The sequence below is a fragment of the Silurus aristotelis genome (assembly GCF_946808225.1).
Source record: "Silurus aristotelis genome assembly, chromosome: 24".
In the NCBI taxonomy this organism is placed as follows: Eukaryota; Metazoa; Chordata; class Actinopteri; order Siluriformes; family Siluridae; genus Silurus; species Silurus aristotelis.
The window spans coordinates 7671965-7694015 of NC_139597.1; the positions used below are offsets into that span (position 1 = coordinate 7671965).

Below are 22051 nucleotides of genomic sequence, written 5' to 3' on the forward strand. Positions count from 1 at the left end.
CACACACACACACACACACACACACACACACACACACACACACACACCAGACAAAAGTACTAAGACTCCTTATTTTTCTTGCTTTTTGTGGTTCGTCCCTGAACTCTTACCACAAAGTTGGAGGTACACGATTGTACAGAACATCTTTGGAGTTGGTACATTTTTAAAAACCAACTCAACCTTGAATTAAAAGACCCAGAACCAGTAGACCCAAACCTGTTTCAGGTTGACAATTCCCATATGCACAAAACAACCGGAATGGAAGATCTATAGTGCTTAAATGTCACATGTACATTACAGCACATTGAAATTCTTTCTTCGCATATGCCAGCGATGCAGGAAGCGCAGGGTCAGAGCGCTGTATCATTAGCCATGACACAGTGCCCCTGGAGCACAGAGGGTTAATGGCCTTACTCAAGGGCCACAAGAGTGGCAGTTTAGCAATACCAGGGCTTAAACCTCCAACCTTCTGATCAGTAACCCAGAGCCTTAACCACTGAGCTACCACTTCCCTGCCTGTCTCACAATGGCCTTGTAAACTGTACATGATTGAATTACGATTAGTGACGGAAAATAGTGACAACCTGATGCAATGTCGGTGCTGGAAGCTGGGTATGTTCATATATAAAGTGTTTAACTCCTTTTATACTACAGCAAATTACCACTGATCACATTTTTATGCTTTAATGAACTACTCATCCATTTATTAAATTCAGTTCTATTTATATAGTAGTTAAAAGCACATTGTGACAAATTGGCTGATTCATGAAAAAATTCATTTCAGATATCATTTATACATAAAGCCAGCTATTAGGGTGGCAAGGAAACACCCCTCGAGACAAAAAGGAAGAACATTTGAGAGAAACCAGACTCTAAAGTAAATCTGGCCTCCTTCGAGTGACCCTGGATAGTGAGATTATGAATAATATCTTTCTAATATAAGTCAAAAGCGTTAATTGTCTTTTCAGGCCTTGAATTGAGCATCAATTAAGTTAGAACTTTTAAATCGATTGTACTTTGTGCTAGAGGTCAAATAATCTGGCCGATTTTTGGCATATTTGAATTAATCGGCATCGGCCGATTGTGCTGCAAATTAGGCCGATTATAGGACAGGTGCATCTGACACACCAAACCGTGCGTGTATGTTCTGCGCTTGCGTGAGAGAACATAACTTTCCCATACCAGCAGGCGTAACCTTTCGAGAGAGAATGCGAATAACGTTTTGGAACTGTATTGTTAGTGAACCTTCAAACAGCTGTGGTTTCGGCTAAAAAACCTGGTAACAAGTGCACTGATTGGAGAGTGTTGTGTCTGTAAATTACTGTTATATTATATGAAATGAAGGGGAGAAGAAAAAAAAGAAAGAGAAAATCCGCCAAACATGTCCCTAAAAAAAAATCTGCATCTTATATTGGCCTTAATATCATCATGGGTCAGAGAAAAACCCATATTGCTCGACCTCTACTCTATCTTTTGAGTGTTCGGCGACTTCAACAAAAACTAATCTTAACCCTGGCGATCTTTAGGTAATCTGTAGTGCAGGGCCACAATCAGCTGTTATTAAATGTTGAAGAGACAAGTTGCAGCTGAACGAATCAACACCTTTTAACTGAGAACTCGTCAGGGAAGTACAATAGAGCATTGCACGAATGTACAATAGTTTATGCTATTTCATTGAGAATCACAATAAAAAAAAAAAAATACTATGGGGTGTTTAATTTTTGGGGCGCAGCAAGAGTGTGCTTGCATATAAGAAAACTGTGTTTCGACAGAGCCATGCCTCCCACATGAATAATCCAAACTCCCTCATTATACATTCCACAGACAATTTCTCCCCACCTCGTGTTTTTGTCCCCTCCTTCTCCTTTCCACATTATCCATCGAGTGTGTTTAAATGGAAACTCTTGAGTGTTAACTTTTTTAATTAACCTTTGACAGTGCTGGATTGGTCAGTGGGTGGCTGTCATACGGGCTGGCTGACAGGCATGCAAAAGTACGTGCTGAAAAGGTGCTTTAATTTATGATTGACGAGGAGTGTGAAGTGCAGCAATTACCACAATTAAAGCTGTGCCACTCTACATGAAACGTCAAAGGGGTGTGTGTGTGGGGGGGGGGGTGGGGGGGACAAAAACAAAACAAAAAACTCTTCACTAGAACAAGCAGGAACTGGAAAACAACAGAGCCTGCTGGAATTCTCAGTGCTGGTTTGCTTAATCAGATGCAATGTGATTTGTCTGGGGTTGTATTTAAATAATTCCCTTTACAATGTGCTTGAGTTGGGTGTGCAAACCCCCTCCATCCTCCTAATAAAAAGCAGGCGAGCGGGAAAAAAAAATGGCTTTAATGAGAAGAGGAAGAGGCGGCATGAGGGGCAAATCTGGATATGTACCTTCATCTTAGAATCAGGCGCTGTTTTAATTTGTAAGCAAAAGCAGCACGGAACCAATGAGATTTTAATTGATACACATAAATAATTCTGTGTGTACACTGCCGCTTAAGTCTGATTTGCTGTTTATTTGACGATAGAAATTAGTCATTATCGGCGCTTCTGTTGACTGTGGAGATTTTATTTATTTATATTTTACACGGTTGATATCCTCTGATCTGTTCCCAATTAATTTTGTCAAAAATCCACACGGGGAATTTAGACTCACGTTAAGCTTCGCCGTACTTTCATCCTCGGCGAGCGCTACAGCGACGGTGGCTGTGACAATAATAACAAATGAACGATGAAAGGAGAGCCCAAAGTTACTCTGTTTGTCACCCTAACAAAGACAAGAGAGGCTCTTTTTCCAGCACCGGCTCCAAACTTCACAGGCAGATTTGTTTTGCCACCGTATGCAGCACTTTCTGCACCTCTTTTTCCTCCAAAAGGGCCCAAGGTATCATTGCTTAGAGGAGCAAAAAAAACAAGATCACACGAAGCGCTGAATGATCTTTAGAGGTTTTCTCGAAAAGTGACAAACCAGAATGGAAGGCAAAATGCGTAATAAGCATGGCTTTGGGTGACTGATTCGGGGTTTTAAACGATAATAAAAATTAATCCGGGCTGGATGAACCCATCAACACTTTTGTCACGAGGATGAGAGGAGTGTTTGTTCGACTGCGAGGCAGAAAAGTCAGAAAAATCTTACTTGAAAGCTGCTGGAACTCTGGGTTGTCTGGACTCGTGTTCTCTGTCAAATCCCTCAAGAAGTTATTGTACCTGCAGAGAAAATCCACAAATAAGCATGGTAAAACAACAGGCTTTTTCTTTTGGGGAAAAAAAGATGAATAAAACGACATCTTTAAAAAGGGGAATAAAAGAACTGCATGGGTGAAAAGGTTAGACCGGAGACTTCACAACATGAAATTATTCTCACCAAAGAAAATATCAGGTCACTTAAACAAGTGCTTTTGGGGAAGAAGAAAGTCTCATTTTATCCCCATTGTGTCCAAATTTACATGTCTGCTCATAGTGAGAAATGAGGGGACAGGAAAAAGAGGAAAAAAAGCAATAGGAAGTGAATATATTTCCTGTCATACTCTACACATAAACAAGTGAATGAATTTGACAGGGTTAAGCTCCACACATTAAGGAGAAATTAAATATTGATTATTGTGCTATCGCCAGCCTGTCCAAAGATAAAGGTTATTAATGGCCCACCAAATGAAGGGCCCTATTAAGGAAATGACCCCTATCGCAAGGTGAGAGTGAATTGAGAGGGAGAGAAATTTGGGGGTAATTCATTTCGCCGTTTCAGCGGTTGAGATAAAGACAGAGTGAGCCTTAATACCGGAGATTACAGCTCACTTAAATAGAGTCCAGCGCCTGCTGACATCAAAGACCTCGCGCAAATTCAGACGGCTCTCGAAAGTTACGAACCGTTCGGCTTTCCGTGAGCTTTGGCACATATTGGGGATATTTCTAAAGATTTCAGGTAAATCCCATAGTCAGAGTATATTTTTTCTAAACATGCATTGTATAGAAAATATTTTACAGTAAATACTTCCAGTTTCTATAGCAATAATAAATGTTAAAAATCCAGTCTCTCTTCCTGAGAACTCATTATTGATGATACACACTCGCTCATCAGCCAATCGTGTTTCTGCAGTTCAATACAGGTCAAGACATATAAAGTTCACATCAAACAACAGAATAAGTTAAAATGATCTAAAACTTATTCCAACTGACCAGGAACAAGTGGTAAATAGTTGAAGAAAAGCTGTAGATGTAACACATGAGAGCTGCATTAGCACAGGGTTTTGCTTTTAACTAAAGGAAATTGATGGCCATTTTGGAAGCACATAAACAAATAGCAGCAGTGACTGTGACGCCATGCCATCTGTCAACCTGCATGTAGCATCTTTTAGCTTTACTTTACAATAGACAAATAAGCTATTTGTCTGTTTCCACGCTCAAACAAGGGGTTGAACCAATATAGTGTACCTGGAAAGTAATTCAGGAATGATGGGTATTTCTTTACAGCAATATAAGCATTTCTATTGTCAAAAGTGCACTAAAATGCCAGAAAGTACACACTTGTGTACAAAGACCTGAAGTCCTGATCATGTACTCTGTACATACTGGACAGTTTTATCAGGGAATTCACTGCAGCTCATCTGAATAACCAATCAACTTGCTTTGAATCTGAAAAATAAAGCAGATTTTCTTATTAAAATAAAGGAGAAAAAAAATAAAAACAGATGCAAGCAGCATCTGTTGAAAAGCAGCAAAACATCTCACAACTCAGATGAACCAGAGCGACTACTTGGAGAGAAATCTCCACATCTACATTACTGCACGTTCTGGCTCTTACGGTGATTTGAACAGTCACCAAAAAAAAAAAAAAAAACTGACAAAAAGAAACAAACTGTGGAAAGTGGAGCGTGAGGAATCCAGGTTTCAGGGTTCTAGCCTGAACATAACACACTGTAGAGCACTGAATTGTAACTAAAAGAGCTAGGGAATGCCATGATCCGATATCAGTATGGTGGTTAAATAGCAAGTTTTTTTAACGGGTATTTTGAAGTTAACGGGTATCTTTTAATCTTTTGATCACGTTTTGATGAACTCGATTTTGTACTGATTATTTAAAATTGTAAAATTTAAAAATATTTTTTCCCCCCCAAATGCAACACAATTTCCTTCTTCAATTTCAGGGCTAATTATGGTTTTAATCTGTGACTAAACTGTTGCAAAATATGAGAGAAATCAAAGTTTTTATTAGAGTAAAATTATTCTAAAAAATACATACTTTTAACGTTTCATATCAAAGTGGTTACATTCTTTAGTTTTGTATTTTTTAAAATATTTATTTTGCATGTTCCACTCATATTATATAGAGCAAAATTAAGTCAGTATCGAAGAATACTTGAAGATTTGTTTCTTTTTTTTATATATATGTAATTATACCAACCCGCTCCACACATGCATAAATATATCTTTTATATCCATATATTTTGCAAGACAAAAATTGATATATTGTCAAACAAACCATGTCCTCGCCTGACATTGTCATTTTGCTGATAATTTGAATTTATAGACTAAATAGACTTTGCTTTTGTCTTATTGCTGGAAAGTCAATATGGGATCTCTGTACAATATGACGCAGCGCGACAGCGAGCTGCACTAAACTGGAGAAGAGGACAAGAGGTCACTCGTGAAGTGAAGATCAGGGAAAGTAGTTTTGCTAAGCGATCACTCTCTTAATCTATCCGTTCGGGAAGAAGGGGGGGCACTGTGACCTTGAAGTGCATTGACAACTGACATTGATTTCTGCTCTGAGTGCTTCTCTCTGCCTCTTTTTCTTCTCTTTCACGCCCTCCATCAGATCGAGACAGGAGCAGTCCTCTTCCATTTGCAGTCTACCGATGGCTGGGACAGACAAACGGGTGCCAAAGTGGCTTTTAAAGGGACAATCATGGCAGTACACATGGGATTGAGAGCTTAATGCTATGCAAGAGTTCGAGGAAAAATGGCTATCGTAGTCATCGTTTCTTTTCTTAGCTCTCTTGATTCTCTATATGGTAGAATATTTAAGTGACCAAACAAAGTTTCCTACAGGGCTACAAAAAAAAAAGAAAAAAAAAAAGGCAGCAGTTCTCAAACTCTTTGCTGCTTTTAATTGTAACCTAAAATCCTTAAATAAACTCAGATTTAGTTAATGAATATAGTAAAATGATTCAAATATTATTCATGTACTAGCCTCACCATTTAAACACAACATACAAAATTACACACACACACACACACACACACACACACACACACACACACACACACACACACACACACACACACACACATACAAGATTGACACCCGACAGTCACAGCTATGCATACTTTTTGAACATCTCATTTCAAAATTCTATCTTTACCCTTGCTGTTATGATAACCTGAATCCCATCCTTCTAGATGTTGGAGCATAATCAGGGGGAATTGTCACAAAAGCTTAGGTGTGATCAGGCACTGATGTTGGGTGAGGAAGCCTGGGGTGCAGTCTGTGTTGTAATTCATGATAAAAGTTGAATTCAGGGCTCTGTGTACACTCAAGTTCTTCCACTCCAACCGTAGCAAACCAAGTCTTTCATGAAGTTCACTTTGTGCACAGGGGAACTGTCATGCTGGAACACATTTTTGACATCTTAGTTTCTATAAAGGGAAATTCTAAATAGGCAGCATATATTTCAGACCATTCTGTGCTTCCAGTTTGGAAAAAGACCAAATAGAGTTCAAAGGTGTCCACAAACCTTTCGCTTTGTATTGTATATAACGAATTAAGAAGAAATTCTGTAGTGCATAATGGCTGTACCAGGTGATAGAGACAGTGTATTGCAGATACCATAGTTTAGATGTTTCTAATGCAAAAAGAAAAAGAAAAAAATCTTTTTTTTTTGCTTTTATTTTTCAGTTTAAAAAATGTGCAAAAAAAAAACGAAAACAAAAACATAAAAAAAAAAAAAAAAACCTACCTAGTAGTGCTTCAAACTTTACAGAGACCTGGCAACCCTTTCTGTGAGAACCCACTTCAAGAACCACTGTTTTAATTGGACCTTAATAGAACACAAACGCCTCCTCTAAAATACTGTATAACGCATTAACAATCAAAGGGGAAAAAATTAAGTAAAGCCTGTCTAAGAGGCAGAGTATTAAGAGGCATTAAAAAGAGAAATAATCTCGCCTCATTTTCTTCATGTCTGATGTTGTTTTAACAAACACATTACAGGCATTATCAGCCACGTACGCCCTTATTAGGGCTGAAGGGTGTGTGTGTGAGTGTGTGTGTGTGTGTATGTGTGTGTGTGCATGGAGCAGCGGAAATCTAATTAAAGAAGCAGCTTTAAAAAGGGAATGGCCTAATGAGCATTATTAAAGCACATTCCAAATAATGTCGGAGAAACTTGCTCATTTAGCCACCCTGTCCCACTCATTAACACCAAAGCAAAGAGAAGATAACGAGACAATAACATAATCTGAGCCGTATTTATAACAGTTCAGATATTCTAATGAACAGGCACGGCGTGTTATAAAGCACGAGTGGCCTAGTTACCGCCGCACACGCCCCGCCGCACTAATGCCTTTGTAGTATGTAGATGAAATGAGCTTTATGTTTTTTGGCCCCCCCATCATCACCCCCCCCCCCCCCCCTCATGAATAGACGTGGGTCATTTCATACTTACACACGTGTCATTGCAGATGAAAAGAGAGGAAATATCTGTCTAATTATTTCCCTTTAAATACATGCATTAAGGATTAAAATTCCTAATTAAGAGACAACAGAAACTGTCAGGCTCCTACACGGGTTATTGAGCACGGCACAGGCGCTTGCATAATTACGCCGTTTTAATAGCTTGCGAGCAAGACACTTTGAGGTGGCGACTACACTTGCCAAAACTCGGCAATTAAGCGGTAATCGTAAAGTAAAACAGAGTGAGCATTGTCCAAATGAAAATCTACTTCTACTTACTCAGAGATGGAAAAGCTCGAACAGCCTGGCGCAAGTTTTATTCAGCAAATTCATTGTAATTAATTTGCATCTCGGAATATAGACAAATCTGTATATATATATATATATATATATATATATATATATATATATATATATATATATATATATATATATATATATATATATATATATATATAAAATACTTTTGTAGAGCGCGTTAAAAAACAAAACAAAGAAAGAGGGAAAAAAACTAAAAGAAATGCAGAAAAAAAAAATTAAGAAAGAAAAAAATAAGTGAAGAAAGTGAGAGAAAATGATATGGTCGGTCAGATATTATGCAATATTATGTACAGTTCACATGAATGTGTAATTTTCCCACCAAAAACATGGTTTCGTTTCCATTCATTGCATTTGGAAGAAGACCTAATACAGAGCAACTTACAGTTATCTTATTTACACAACTGAGTTGAGAGTTAAGGGCCTTGCTCAAGGGCCCCAGCACTTTCAGCTTTGAAGAGCTGAGATTCAAATTTACAACTTCCTGATTCAAAGTATTTAACTACTAAGCTAGCGCCTTCTATATTTCACTGCTTATACTACACATTATTCAACTAATTATCTAATCAACTACTTTTAATAAAAGGCACAAAGAGAGAAAGAAACTAGTACCTTTTCCCCTTCATTTCATACAAATAAAAAGAAAAACAGATTCGATCATTTCACTGCTTCCAAGAATTTTTTCCAACTGCTTCCAAGAACCATCCCTCTCACAAACCAGTTATCAGAAGCATTCGCAAGCTGAGGTCGACAAGAAAAAAAAGTCGATAAGATGAAGGTAATGTTATATTTATGGGATCAATAACGGTGGTGAGAGTAAATGCATGAAATATAAAGCTCTTTAATGAGAGGACTCAGTGTAGCACCACTGCTTAAACAGATCCTTCAACCTCTTTGTATGTTGACAAGAAATTAGGGACGACAGCTGAGGTTTGGTCAGGTAATTATGTAAAGGAGTGGGATAAATCAATAACAAGGTGGTATACTGCCATACCATCAGGCCCTGAAATGTTTTATTGCACTGATATCAGAGCAGTTTGTCAGCAAATACGAATCTTCTGTTTAAGAAAGTTTTAAGCTGTACATTATATTAGATGTCAACCTATGGATCAGCTGGTCGAGTAATCGGGCCGATTTTTGCCATTTTTTTATTACTCGGCCTTGGCCGATTGTGCTGCAAATTAGGCCGATTATTAGGCAGAAGCATCTAAAACACCAAACTGTGCGTGTACGTTCTGCGCTTGTGTGAGAGAACATAACTCATTCATACCAGCAGGTGGCAGTAGTCTATATTCTGCATCCAAACAGGAAAAGCAACAACTGTAAATATCAATATAATATAAACAAGCAAGGAGCTGGTCCATCTGCTGCGATCGTTACTAACGAATTCGTGTAGCATTTTGCAATCATGTCTGCTAAGTTGTAAAGACAAGAGAAAGAATGACAACACGCGTGTTCAGTTTCCCCCCCCATGTGTTCGCTTAGCCAATCGGATTCTCTTTCTCGCCAACAAGCTCCGCCTCCAATTTGACATGCAGAATCAGCAGAGAAACAGCTGACGCCGTCCGACCAGAGCCAATGGTGCGGGAAAAAACTAAAGCCGACCGACACTCAACCCCCAAAGGTGTTTCTATGGCAAATACGCTATAGAAACTCCAGCAAAGTCATTGTTGCTATAGAAGTGAAAGTATTAAAAGAAGAACATTGATTTAAACCTGCTAGTTGTATTACAACACAAAATTATAGTATTACTTATAAGAATAGATTACACCTTTTTTGTGTGTATGTATGTATGTATGTGTGTATATTATATTATATATACCCCCGGAAGAGCTGGAAGAAGTGTCTAGGGAGAGGGAAGTCTGGGCATCTTTGCTTAGACTGCTGCCCCCGCGACCCAGCATCGGATAAGCGGGAGAAGATGGATGGATGGATGGATATATATATATATATATATATATATATATATATATATATATATATATATATATATATATATATATATATATATATATTATACACACACACACACACACACACACACACACACACACACACACAAGGTGTAATCGAACTATTCTAAAAAAATAAGGGAATTATATGGCCATCCAGATATTATGAAATATTATGTGTTTTTCTCTTTAAAAACAGTAATGGAATTTGTTATGGAATAACATTTACTGTCATGGAATTTGAGAGACCCCCTTATCTAGAGCGAGTTTTTTCATTGATACAATTTATACAACTAAGCAGTTGAGGGTTAAGGGCCTTGCTCAAGGGCCCACAGTGGCACTTTGGTGGGGCCGGGATTTAAACACACAAATTCTGATCAGAAGTCCAATATCTTAACATCTAAAGCTACCACTTTCCACATTTTACTGTTTCTACTGCACTTAATTCAATACATTTTCTAATCAACTACTTTTAATTACATATTGTGTATAATAACAGATTATAAAAGAATGCTGCTGCATCACATGAGGCACAATAGTGCAGTAGGTAACAGAGTCCTGGGTTTGATCCTGAGCTCAGGTGAGCGCAAAGAACTTCATTTTATTCCAAGGGTTTGAATTCATGATCAAATCATGTCAGCTGAACAAAAACAAATTGTGTTAATGCCATTCACAATAATAAAAATGAATAAATAAATAAATATATATAAAAAAGCTGTACACATAAATTCAAAGAATGTGTTTAAAAGCAAGGTGTGTCAATAAAATGATGCACAATGTAACCCAGGGTTAAAAAGTGAAGTGAACAAACACTTTCATCCAAAAAAAAAAAAAAAAAAAAAAAAAAAAGGAATTCAATCATGCTTTTTTCATCCAACTTTAATTGGAAAACTCTGTAAAAAGCCTATGCCCCCCGCAAGCATTATTTTTCACACCAACCGGAATGTACGCAACGAGAGTCTATATCTAAGCTGCAACATAATAGTGTTCAACTCAGTTAGGAAATAATGTGACCTGCTTTTCCTTTTTTCACGTCTGTTTGTGTTAAAGTGATGCAGCAGAGCGGGTGCGGTGTGCTCTGTGCTACAAAACATGAAGATGAAGGGTTAACAATTTCACAGGTTACTGGCCTACATTCATTCTTTAAATCGGTTCCTTTCGAGCCTTTTCATTTCAAACACTTGCCAAAGATCTTGGCAGTGTTACGGGTCATGGTCACATGGCAGAAGAAAGCGGATGAAGAGAGGATAGGAAAATTGAGATCAGTCGGTAAAAAGGAACAGACAGGGGAAAAAAAATAAATAAATAAAAAAAAAAAAAAAGAAAGAGGGAGAGTAGCAGTTTTGCCTGTCTTAAGTAGCCACAGAAAAACCGCTAAGGGTCTATTTCCTGAATTCTGTGTCGGCAAAAACATCATCCGTGGACCGATATCAAATAGCACTTTTGTATCCGGATGCTGTAGTTCGACAGGAAATAAGGATAACTTGCTAGTAGCAGATTTAGCTCGCTATACTATTTACGAGAAAACGTGGCCCGTTGCTGTCGTTTGATGCAAAATCCATTGAAAATTCCAAGCTTTGAGAAAAGAATTCTTTTTTCCTATATAGGATCACTTTTGCTACAGCAGATGGAGGTGTCAAAATCGAAAAAGTGCTCATATAGCATTATATAAGGAGGAAAAAGACACGCTGTTACGCAAGTGGGAGAAATTTAAAAGGTATAATTATCTCCATTGCAACGCTGACATCGTGTCTGCTTCTTTCACGTTTCGAAACTATATTTACAAAGCAGGAGTGACATGAAAGCCTAATTAAGATCGACTTAAGCAGCTTGATAAAGCAGTGTCACATCATTTTCACTGGCTCTTAAGCATGTTTCAGCCCATTTCGCACCCTGTTACACTAATTAACAGCTGAGACCACGACCGCATGAAATTACATCCAACAAAATCGGTTGCTTAACAAAGGCGATTTTGACAGTTCTTGGACAGTCTAGAGGCTGGTGTGAGCCTGACATCAAACAATAATTATGTCTGTCATCAAAAAGGCTTTCCTCTGTACAAGGTATGTGTATTTGTGGCGACTCTGCCAAGCAACCAAACAGAAAAAGGGACAACTCAAGCATGGAAAGCGTAACCTGGTGGTGACAGCTTTCCTGCACGGCTACAAGTGAGTCCCAACAAATCCCACTCCCCCCAAAAAATGTTTGGTTTTTTTTTGTTGCTTTTTTTCCCCCCCTTCTTTCCCGTACAGACGCAGTCAGATGTGGGAAAGAGAGCGTTGAGTGATTTGACAGCCATCGAGAAGACTTTTGTCACATCAAAGGAAGCAGACTGGCCAGTGTCAGGATACACTGATGCATAACCAAAATGCATTACATTCACTTCAGAAAATGACTACATATCCACGTTGCCATCTTGTTGGAGCTGTCGAACGGCCGTAATCTCTCTGCAAAAGCAGATGGTTTAAAATGCACTGTGCTGGCGAACAATTCATTTCATTTGCACGTAATATGGAATTCAATGCCTGAGTTACTCTGACATCTGATGAGTCAAAACTTTCTGAGCCAATCTTAGTCAATATTTCAAGCTTGGAAAAAAATTAAAAATGTTCCACAGAACCAAATAATTTCTCACCAGAAGGGACCGTTGGAAATGTGTGCGTGCGTGTTTTTACTATTCGGAAGCTCTATATTGTGTTTATGGTGTGTGCATGGAGTTGCTTACTGCTGTATGCGCTCCAGTGGAAGAGGAAGCAGGTCTTCAAGTTTCTGTTTGCGGAACTCAGGTCTGGCTTCCTGAAGCTTCTTAAAACGTCTGAACGCTTTGTTTTTCTTCAGCTGCACCTGAAAGAAATCAAAATGAGGAATTCTTTAACTTTTGAGTTTTCATCTCGCAAGCCATAATGTATAATATGGAAATACATTATCAAAAAGTGCTGCTGATTCTCAATTCTGATTGGACAGAGGGCAAAATCGTTGATTCCTGTCCTGCAGTTTGATATCAGGTCAGAAGATTGTTCCGTCTGTACTGGATGCTAGACAAACTCTTGACAGTTTTTGGTAAGGGATCATGTTGCTAACTAAATGACCACCCTCCTCCATTCGCAGCCAGGTGTGGGACCGTCCATGGCGGAGTTCTTTATCCCATTTCCCACAACTGAGCAGCCATGGAGGTTGAGGGACTTGCTCAAGGGCCCAAGAGTGGCAGCCTGGTAAGGCCAGGAATTGAACCCACAACCCCAGGAGCCAAATTCCAATGCCTAAATTACTAGTCTACCACCTCCCTACCATCCCATGCAGCTGGTTAAATTGCATCAAGCATGCTCTGATCATTAAATACACATCTATCCAGAGGTCACATCAGCAGGAAAGACCAGCAGCCTTAAAACAAAAACGAACCTCCGTTTCTCAACAGAGCTCAATTTAAACCAGACTTTTATTCCTAAAACTCAGTATAATAAACATACACACTCAATCAGCCTAGTGTGGTGTAATGAGTGCCGAGTTGACCATGTACACCTGCTCGACTGGATTTTATAGCTGAGGCAGCTGGGGTCTTTCTCTATGAAGCTGAGAGACGTTAAATCACAGACACGTAGATGGTTATGTAGCATGTGAGCAGAAAAGTTATGGTTGTGTGAACAGAAAGCTTCTATTTTGCATTTGTTATTTTTATTATAAATTATATTACTGACAACAATCTGGGTAACAAAGCCGACAACTCAGAACATGTTAGAGACAGAAATGTGCAATCTTTCTACAGCTGATGTTTTTTTCTTCTTGATTTCTAGACGCAAGATCAGGTAGAATGCGTGAACATCGACGAACCCAGTATCTTCTTTTTTGAACATTTATTATTTAAAAAAAAAAAAAAAAAAAAAAAAGTATATTACACATACATACATATATACATTATATATATATATATATATAAAAAAATTTAATTACTGAAAATATGTTGCCCGGTCAAAAAAAAACAAACAAAATGTTAAATTTAATAAATAATAATAATAAAAAAAAAAACGAAGTCCTACAAAGTGACGTCTAATAAACAATACAAAACGAAATTGGAACTTTCCCACAACAAAAGTCTACATTCAGATATATTTAGTAACAAACTATATTCAGTAATATTTAACTAAGCATTAAAACTCACTAAATTGCATCTATAAAAAGAATAAACAATAAACTTCTCTGTTTGGCTCTTACAAGAATTTTGCTTGATTTCTTTGTCTATTTTCCACTAACTAAATAAAGAAATAAATCTGAGGCGAAAAACTACACAAATGTAGTTTATGGTTATAGGATGATTCTATGGAATTAATTAGACCCTTCTGTGCTCTAAGAACCAAAATGTGTGGAAAACAGATTTGAAGCTTAATCTCGTATCAGACGGAATTGGCCGGAAAGCCTGAGCAGTCGTTAGTTTGTTTGAGTGGCATAAACAAATATATACACAAGGATCTAATAAACTAATCTCAAGCTCTTACATTAAATACAAATAAATTCTGCCTCTTGTATGTGCAAGAGATCCTTTATTAGCTCACCCCACGTCAATGACACAGCGGTGATCTGGAGGGACAGATTGCCGGTGTGTGAGTCACGCATCAGGGCAAACATGCTGCTCTGTGTTCCTGCAATTACTGCCATGTAGGCCTGGTGGGGGAATCGATGCTAACTCACACAGCTCGGGCCCGAATCGATGGGAATCAGTCAATTTGGCGCAGACATATCCCTTCTCTTAATTAAGACATTAATATCTGCAGAGCTCCAGGCTTTCCACAGATAAATAAGAGCAGATGTTAGCGATGCCTCAGCTCTGGGCTGATAGGTGAAGAAAACATTTAGAACATTTCTCTTCCTAAGAGTTCAAGAATCTCACTTTAATTTGATTCTGTCCGGTTTGGAAACGGGGCCTGTCTGGTAGTTATCGCTGTTATTAGCATAGTTTGGTGATAATTCTTTAACTGCTACCTGATTTGGCTTAACAAGGAATCAGTCATCCATACACAGGGGTACAGCTGCCATACTGAAGGAGGAGCTAATTAGCAGAGAGAGAGAGAGAGAGAGAGAGAGAGAGACAGAGACAGAGACAGAGACAGAGAGAGAGAGAGAGAGAGAGAGAGAGAGAGAGATTCCCAAATGCACTTTTTTTGGGGCGGGGGGGCGTGTGTGTGTGCAATTGACGGAGACTGCCCACTTAAGTCAGGCCTAATGAGACGGGAGTGTTGGACTTAATGGTACCACTGGGCTTTGCCTGAGAGAGATCTGTTTGCACAGGGTGTCATCCACCAGCCTTAATCAGGTAGGTGGTGACGCTTTTTTTCTTTTTTTTTTTAATCGCTTTGAATGTCAATCATTTTGAGTGGCGATCTTTGAAATACTGACCCAACAGTGCTTTCTCTTTTCTTTTGCACAATGGGAGAAAAATAAATGTTGTCATTGATGAGCCACGATCCAAAGGTTTAATAAGTTCAGGCTAATTAAAGTGGAATGGATGATGTACTGTCAATCACACATATTACCATAGATCTATAACAAATGCATATTTATGAATGTATATAGACAGGCATGACCACAGAGTTACACAAAAGATAAATATAAAATCTAATTATTGACATAAAAAAAAAAAAATCATCATGAACAGGATTCAGCTTTGAAATTTTGTACATGGTATGTAACTCATTTAAAGGTCTGGCGGAACTTACTGCAAGGGTCTTCTTGGATGTCTGGAAGTTGTCGACGTAGGAAGTATAGAAATGCAGGTGAGGGCAGAACTGGTCAAATCCTGCACCAAAATTGTCATTCTCCAGGTGGGCAAGCAGCGTCCTGGTTCGGGCACAGAATATAAATCCTTATCCAGAGAGCATAATTGAACTGCTTTCTCTAATCAAAACACGAGCACAAGACATATGTCTGGACTGGTAAACCCCTTCACAAGGTGAAATCAAAGCTATATTAAACTATACATCCTTCCCGAATAACAATTTCTTTCGCATTTCTTTACATAGTATAGCAAAGCATTTCAAAAGTGAAAAAAGGGGTGAAAAATGCATTTTAATGTTTGGCTTCTGACTGTAGCGCAAGAGCATGGCAGACATTTTGACAGCAAGTATCTGATTTCAGACCGTCCGTTTCACTGCAGCATGTAGCTATCCAGCGACGTGATCAAAAAATGACATTTACTGCATGAGGAAAAAAAAATAAAAAAATAAAAATCACACTCAACCAGCAAGGTCTTGGACATCTTTAGGCAGACTGACAAATTTTTCTTTTTTTTTTTGCCACCACGTTTGTTAAACAGGCTCCTTACAAAATATGATCTCTGCAGGAAGACAACCTGGGCATCATATGTAAATAACAAGTAAGTAAAAACATCTGTGTGTCAACTTGTTGAAATGTATTTATGGTTTATAAAAGCAGAGATGTCAAAGCATTTTTCAGGGAGAAATAACAAATTATGGGCCAAAATCTGACTTACAGATGTTTTCCCCCAACCAACATACAAGTAGGCTGAGTCCTAAGCCAGAGTCTCCTGCCATTGTGGAGCAGTTGGTAAGAGAGTAAGTGTAATAGGAAAACAAGAGGTCAAGTTTTTTCCCCCAACTAAAAATGTGTTCAGAAAAGAGGTGGGTCACTATTTCATTGACCAAGCTTCTCCTACATCAGGGGATAGGTCACTAAATAGAAAACACGTCTCTTGACACGTCTTTCTTGTATCCTGAGGGATGAGGAGTTAAGGAGTGGTGGTACAGTGCGGTTTAATTCATCAGGTGGATCAGGAATCATCTTTGGCTTTGTAGACAACATAAGTGTTTGGATTGACGTGAGAGGACGTGCAAAACATGTCAGTCTGAAAGAAGTGCTTGACGTGATTAACTTCATTTTAAGCAACTTAAAGGATGTGTGCATCAACAGATCGGACTAATTAACTCTGAAAACATATGCTAGACATATGAGAAAATATTTGCACTGTTTAACACAAACGCGTTGAGGCTGTAAATAAACGGAGCCTCGCCTGGCAGCTTCTTCTGAACCGGAGCTTCTGTTTAAAGCACGGCGAAGGTGAAATGAAATAAATAAATAAACAAATGGTACTAAACGTAGCTTTATTTGAAAATTTGAAGCGTTTGTAAGTGGAAAAAAAATAACGAGGGGGGGTTATACAGAGTTCACAGGTAGAGCCGTTTGCAAATGAAAGTGCTTGTGTGGCATAGTCAAGGCCTGACAGTTGGCTGTGACAATGGTTCAAGAACAATGCAGCAGGGGTTAGGGCTTTAGGGCATCATTGTGGCATTTTCCACAGTGCAAATCCAGGAACAAAACACACCCGAGCGGAGCACGTGCACAGACGCCTCGGCTGCCACGCGCATTACAGCGCCGCAGACGGAATTCAAGGATGTGAGAAAGACAATGCTGATGCTTGTGAGGAAGCTTATTATCCAAACTTACAGAAAAGTAACGTGCGCAGATGCGTGCGTGCGCACACACGCACGCACGCACACACACTCCCTCTCTCTAATGATGTTCCCTGAGACTTTACATCCTCACATACAGGAGGAAGGAACACTTTTTTTTTTGCAGCTGAAGTTGATTTAAATAGATCTTAATGAAGTTGCAAGCCAAAGGTAGCCGCTGTGCGTAATCAGTAGATGTTGGAGCAGCCAAGAGAGTTGTAACGAGGGCAAAGGCCGTGGAAAAGCTGTGCTTCCCATTTCCCTTCTCTCACAGCCAGAGGCTATTGTAATAAATATGATATAACGAATTACATTTTTATGAAGGTTTTTTTTTTTTTTTTGAGGGTAATTAATTTTTTTAGCCACCAGGAACACGCCAAAGATAACATTAGCATTCCTTCTGAGTCGCCTTAATCCACATTAATTCGGAGCGGTTGCGACATCTGGGGTGGGCACAGACTCGACTAAACAATGGTTTTACCGTGCAAAACTGGGACGGATGAAAATTATTATCGCCGGGTAGCTAACACAAGCGAACAAGAGAATAAAACAACACACCACCATTTCAAACCGTGAGCCACGTGTCACCCAGCCTGACCAACACCTTTCTTTACTGTTAAGGATGAGTGGAAGCCCATACAACAACTATTATTAGATGTTTGTGTGCCACATTTACATTTAATGCATCGGTTTTACAGAGATACTAGTCATGGTTTTTTTTTTTGGTCAAAGTGCAGTCCCAACAAGCAGATTATAAGCAGATTAATGAGAGATTTATTTTCTACTGAGGAATCTGATTCATTTTCTAAAAAAACGTGAACTATTTCTTTTATTTTTTTTATATTGTAGATTATTCAAAGAGAAGAATCTTTTTAATAAATTGTATTGGGTTGAATATCGAGTTGAAATAATGAGATAGCTCTAAATGTTGAGTTATGGCAAATTGATGAAATATTAAATTAGAAATAATGACCTGGCACCTGCACAGCTTTTAGGTTCAAACCAGTGATGGACAGTAAGAAAATTCGTTACTGTACTTAAGTAGCTTTTTCACACATCTGTACTTTACTGAGGTATTTCCATTTGAAAAGACTAACTTTACTACATTTCAAAGTCAAACACTCAACTACATTTCGCAAAATCAGTCAGGGTCGAGCGCGCGCTCTGTTTTGAACTTGTTTTGATTGGCGCTTGGTGGTAGGGACTTATCGCCAACATACAGTTCGACGTCGGTTCAACAGCAGGCATCAGTGTTTGACTATTAATTAAATAATTGATATAATTTTATTAATAGATTGTTAGAGTCTTTTCACATAACCCGAGTTGATTAAGCAAGTGTCTTGTGTCAAAAATGATAATAGAATATTATAGCTGTAATAAATCATTAGATCCTTTTAGTACATTTGAAGACAAAAACGTTTGTACTTTAACTCAAGTGAAAGTTTAAAGGGGGCATTTTTACTGGAGTCATATTTTCATTAGAGTATCTCTACTTTCACTCAAGTACATGGTTTGTGTAACACCTGTATATTCATGCAGATGTACACTAAGCAAAACATCATGCAGATGTGAGCCAAGAGCTTCAATTAATAATCACATCAGACTTTAGCCGACTAACATTTCATGGTTGTTTGAATCACAACATTTTTACACACAACAGTTTCAAAAGGTTAACTGGATAACTGCATAACTTCTAGCAGTTGAGAATAATAATTTTTTACTACAGGACATAGCCAAGTCCTAAGAACATTTAAAGGAAAACAGGGGTCATTACAAAAAATGCAGACAATTGACTTTTTAAAAACGTCCATCGGAAGGGTGCTACTTTAGCTTAAGGAAAAAAAATTTTTCAGGCATTGCTAGGGTTCTGAACATGGCTAAACGATGGATGTTGGCTCCTCTGTTTCTTGTTGAGTTTAAACGATTCTTCTGGGCGTATAGAAAAACAGACAGAGCGAATCAGATTGCAGCCTTAAGATTCTGAAGCGTCTCTCTAGAAAAGTGTACAAAACACTTATGGAGCCATGAGCCCGGTGTCTGTGACGCTATTCATGGAGAGATTATTTTTATATTTGTCACAACAATACGTCTCTTTAGCTGAGAATCAGAGTATAGAATGACCCGCAGACATGATTACTGCTGATAACAAGTCATTACGTTAAAGTGGACTCCATGCATTGACTTCATTTACTTCATTGGAGACTCACCATCTGTTTGACCGTCGAGTTTACTCAAACCCGGCAGCAGACCTAATCACCAAGCCTTAGCTGTTTAACTCCATTCTTGAATCGTGGGTGGATAATATGAAGAACACATTCATTATATTCATAAAGGAAATCAGTGCTTTGTATGTGTAGTGTGAAGAAGAAAAAAAAATCCCAAACCCATGCATTAAACCTAAAGTTTTTGCTGCAATTAATAAAACCACACACACACACACACACACACACACACACACACACACACACACACACACACACACACACACACACACACACACACACACACACACACACACACACACACACACACAGTTACGGCGCACCCAAAAAACCGCAACCTGAAGTGAGGAATAAACAACCTCTTCTGTCTGTTCAGAGATGTAAATTGAGAGGCTGGCATTATGGCTCATGCAGACATTCAATAAGCGATTCTAATGATGATATATGGTAACTGAGTACCAATTTATCTGATACATCAGCCTCTGTAACTCAGCCCTCCATCTTCATTGAGCCGCCGCAGCCCGTCAGTCTGGCAATGATGGGAGCCTCAGGGACTCATAGTGATTCATTATTCACACCGCAAATATGATTCTCGATCAACACGTTCGAGGATGAGTCCCTTTCCCTGCTGTCACTGTTTTGTCTTGCTGGATGTCTAAATGCGTGCGGGGTCCACGTGGAGCGGCAGCTCCGTCCGATCCAATCATGTAAGAACCTGGAGGATCCCGTCAGACGTGCATCTGTATTGATCGTGTCATTAAATATGGCAAATGCCAAATCTGACTTGATGTGGGAGTAATAATTTTTTTCTTTCTTTTATTAGTTCAGCCCTAAAGATCCGAAAAATAAACACGAAACAAGCTGGAGGCGTCCTTTCTCTGTTGTTATTGGACATTAAGAGAGAGATTTGGCTGCTCGCGAGTTGCTTTCATGTGCACTAAACCTGCACCGCATCAGATAATTCACAGTTCTTCACAAGAGCTCCTTAGTCCATACAGAGAAATCCAGCGTTCACAAGAGCGACTTGTTGACACTTGTTTAGTTAATTTGGTAGTTTGTTCTCCCCACCCTGGAAGATCAATGCTCACTCTGGACTACAAGCTAGCTTTCTTTTTTTTCTTCCTCCCGTTGTGTTATTTCATCTTCGTCCTTTCATTTCTCCCTGGCCTGGCTTTTCATTTGGGCCGGCTGTCATGAATCGAGGTTCCCTCAAGCAGAGAATCCGAAAAAGGCCTGCGCACAAGTCACAACTAGACTTCATAAATGAGTACCGAGAGCTTCGGCCCCCATTAAAAACAGCAGGCCACGTAGAAAACAAGCTGCTTTCTAAAGCTCAAGCTGCTACAGGAGGGTAAGAGGAAAAAAACCCAAAATAAATAAATAAACTCAACAAACACAAACTGGTAAAGAGAGATGAAATGTCCCTGAAAAAATGCATGTGCTTCTATTCAAAGCATCAGCATTTATTAAAACGTGCTGTAATCAATGTGTGCTGCTTGGAGGACATTAGTGCCAGTCATTATGAGGAAGAATGGGAGTGATAGTAAATGTTCAATTAGAGGAGTGTATTTAAGAGAAAGTGCAGCTCTAAGCCTAAACGCAACAGCTTCGTCGATTCATGATCCCACTTTACACAATGCAGAGGGAAGACGGAGTTTACTTCATTTCACTGTCAGACCTCAATTAATGCTCACAACCTTCTCGTTCTCTTTAACCATCTCACGCTGTCTCTCTCTCTCGTTCTTTCTATGTCTCACTCTCACTGGCTATCAATTTGTCTTTTTCTCATTGATGCATGCTTTATTTGTCTTGCTCTCTCCCTCTCTTTCTCTCAATTTGTCTCTCTTGTGAGGTCTCCATTTTTCACCCTCCATCTGCCTGCCTACCTGCCTCTCGTACTGTTGCATGCTCTATTTCATGTAAGCTGCATTTTGCTGTCTCTCTCACTTTGCCCTTTACACTCATTGTATTATGTTCAGTCGCTTTCTTTCTGGCTTTTTCTGTCTGTCTGTCAGTCAATCTCTGTCTCTGTCTCTCTCTCCCTCTCCCTCTTTTGCTTCCTCTCAATTTGTCTGTTCCACTAAGCACTATAACATGCTGCCGGTCTGTGTCTTACTCTTTAACTTTCCTTCTGTCTGTCTAACATTTTGTCTTTTTCTCTCTCCATTTCTCACTCATACTTCTCTCTCTTCCTCTGTACATTTGACTTCTGTGCTTATGATCTCTCTCTCTCTCTCTCTCCCCCTCCCTCCCTCCCTCCCCCCCTCCCCCTCCCACAGTCCCTTGTAGGTCTCTATTTCTTTCTCTCTCTGTCTTGGTCTCTGTCTTTCTCTACACCCATGTCTGTCTCCATCCATCAGTCTCTCTCTCTCTCTCACACACACACACACACACACACACACACACACACACACACACACACACACACACAC

At 39.0% G+C, this 22051-nt stretch overlaps 2 protein-coding genes across 5 annotated transcripts in view; one reads left to right on the forward strand and one right to left on the reverse strand.

Annotated features, from left to right (window-relative positions):
* Positions 1 to 22051, forward strand: part of tmem178bb (transmembrane protein 178Bb) — a 485881-nt gene that overhangs the window by 228710 nt on the left and 235120 nt on the right. The window lies entirely within an intron of this gene.
* Positions 1 to 22051, reverse strand: part of arhgef39 (Rho guanine nucleotide exchange factor (GEF) 39) — a 52103-nt gene that overhangs the window by 23754 nt on the left and 6298 nt on the right. For all 4 annotated transcript variants that reach the window (XM_083528141.1, XM_083528139.1, XM_083528142.1 and 1 more), the window contains exons 4-6: positions 15649 to 15769; positions 12666 to 12784; positions 3135 to 3205 (exon numbers count right to left, since the gene is read on the reverse strand). In XM_083528141.1, coding sequence (XP_083384267.1) covers positions 3135 to 3205; positions 12666 to 12784; positions 15649 to 15769 — 311 coding nt within the window. The remainder of the gene's footprint in view (positions 1 to 3134; positions 3206 to 12665; positions 12785 to 15648; positions 15770 to 22051) is intronic.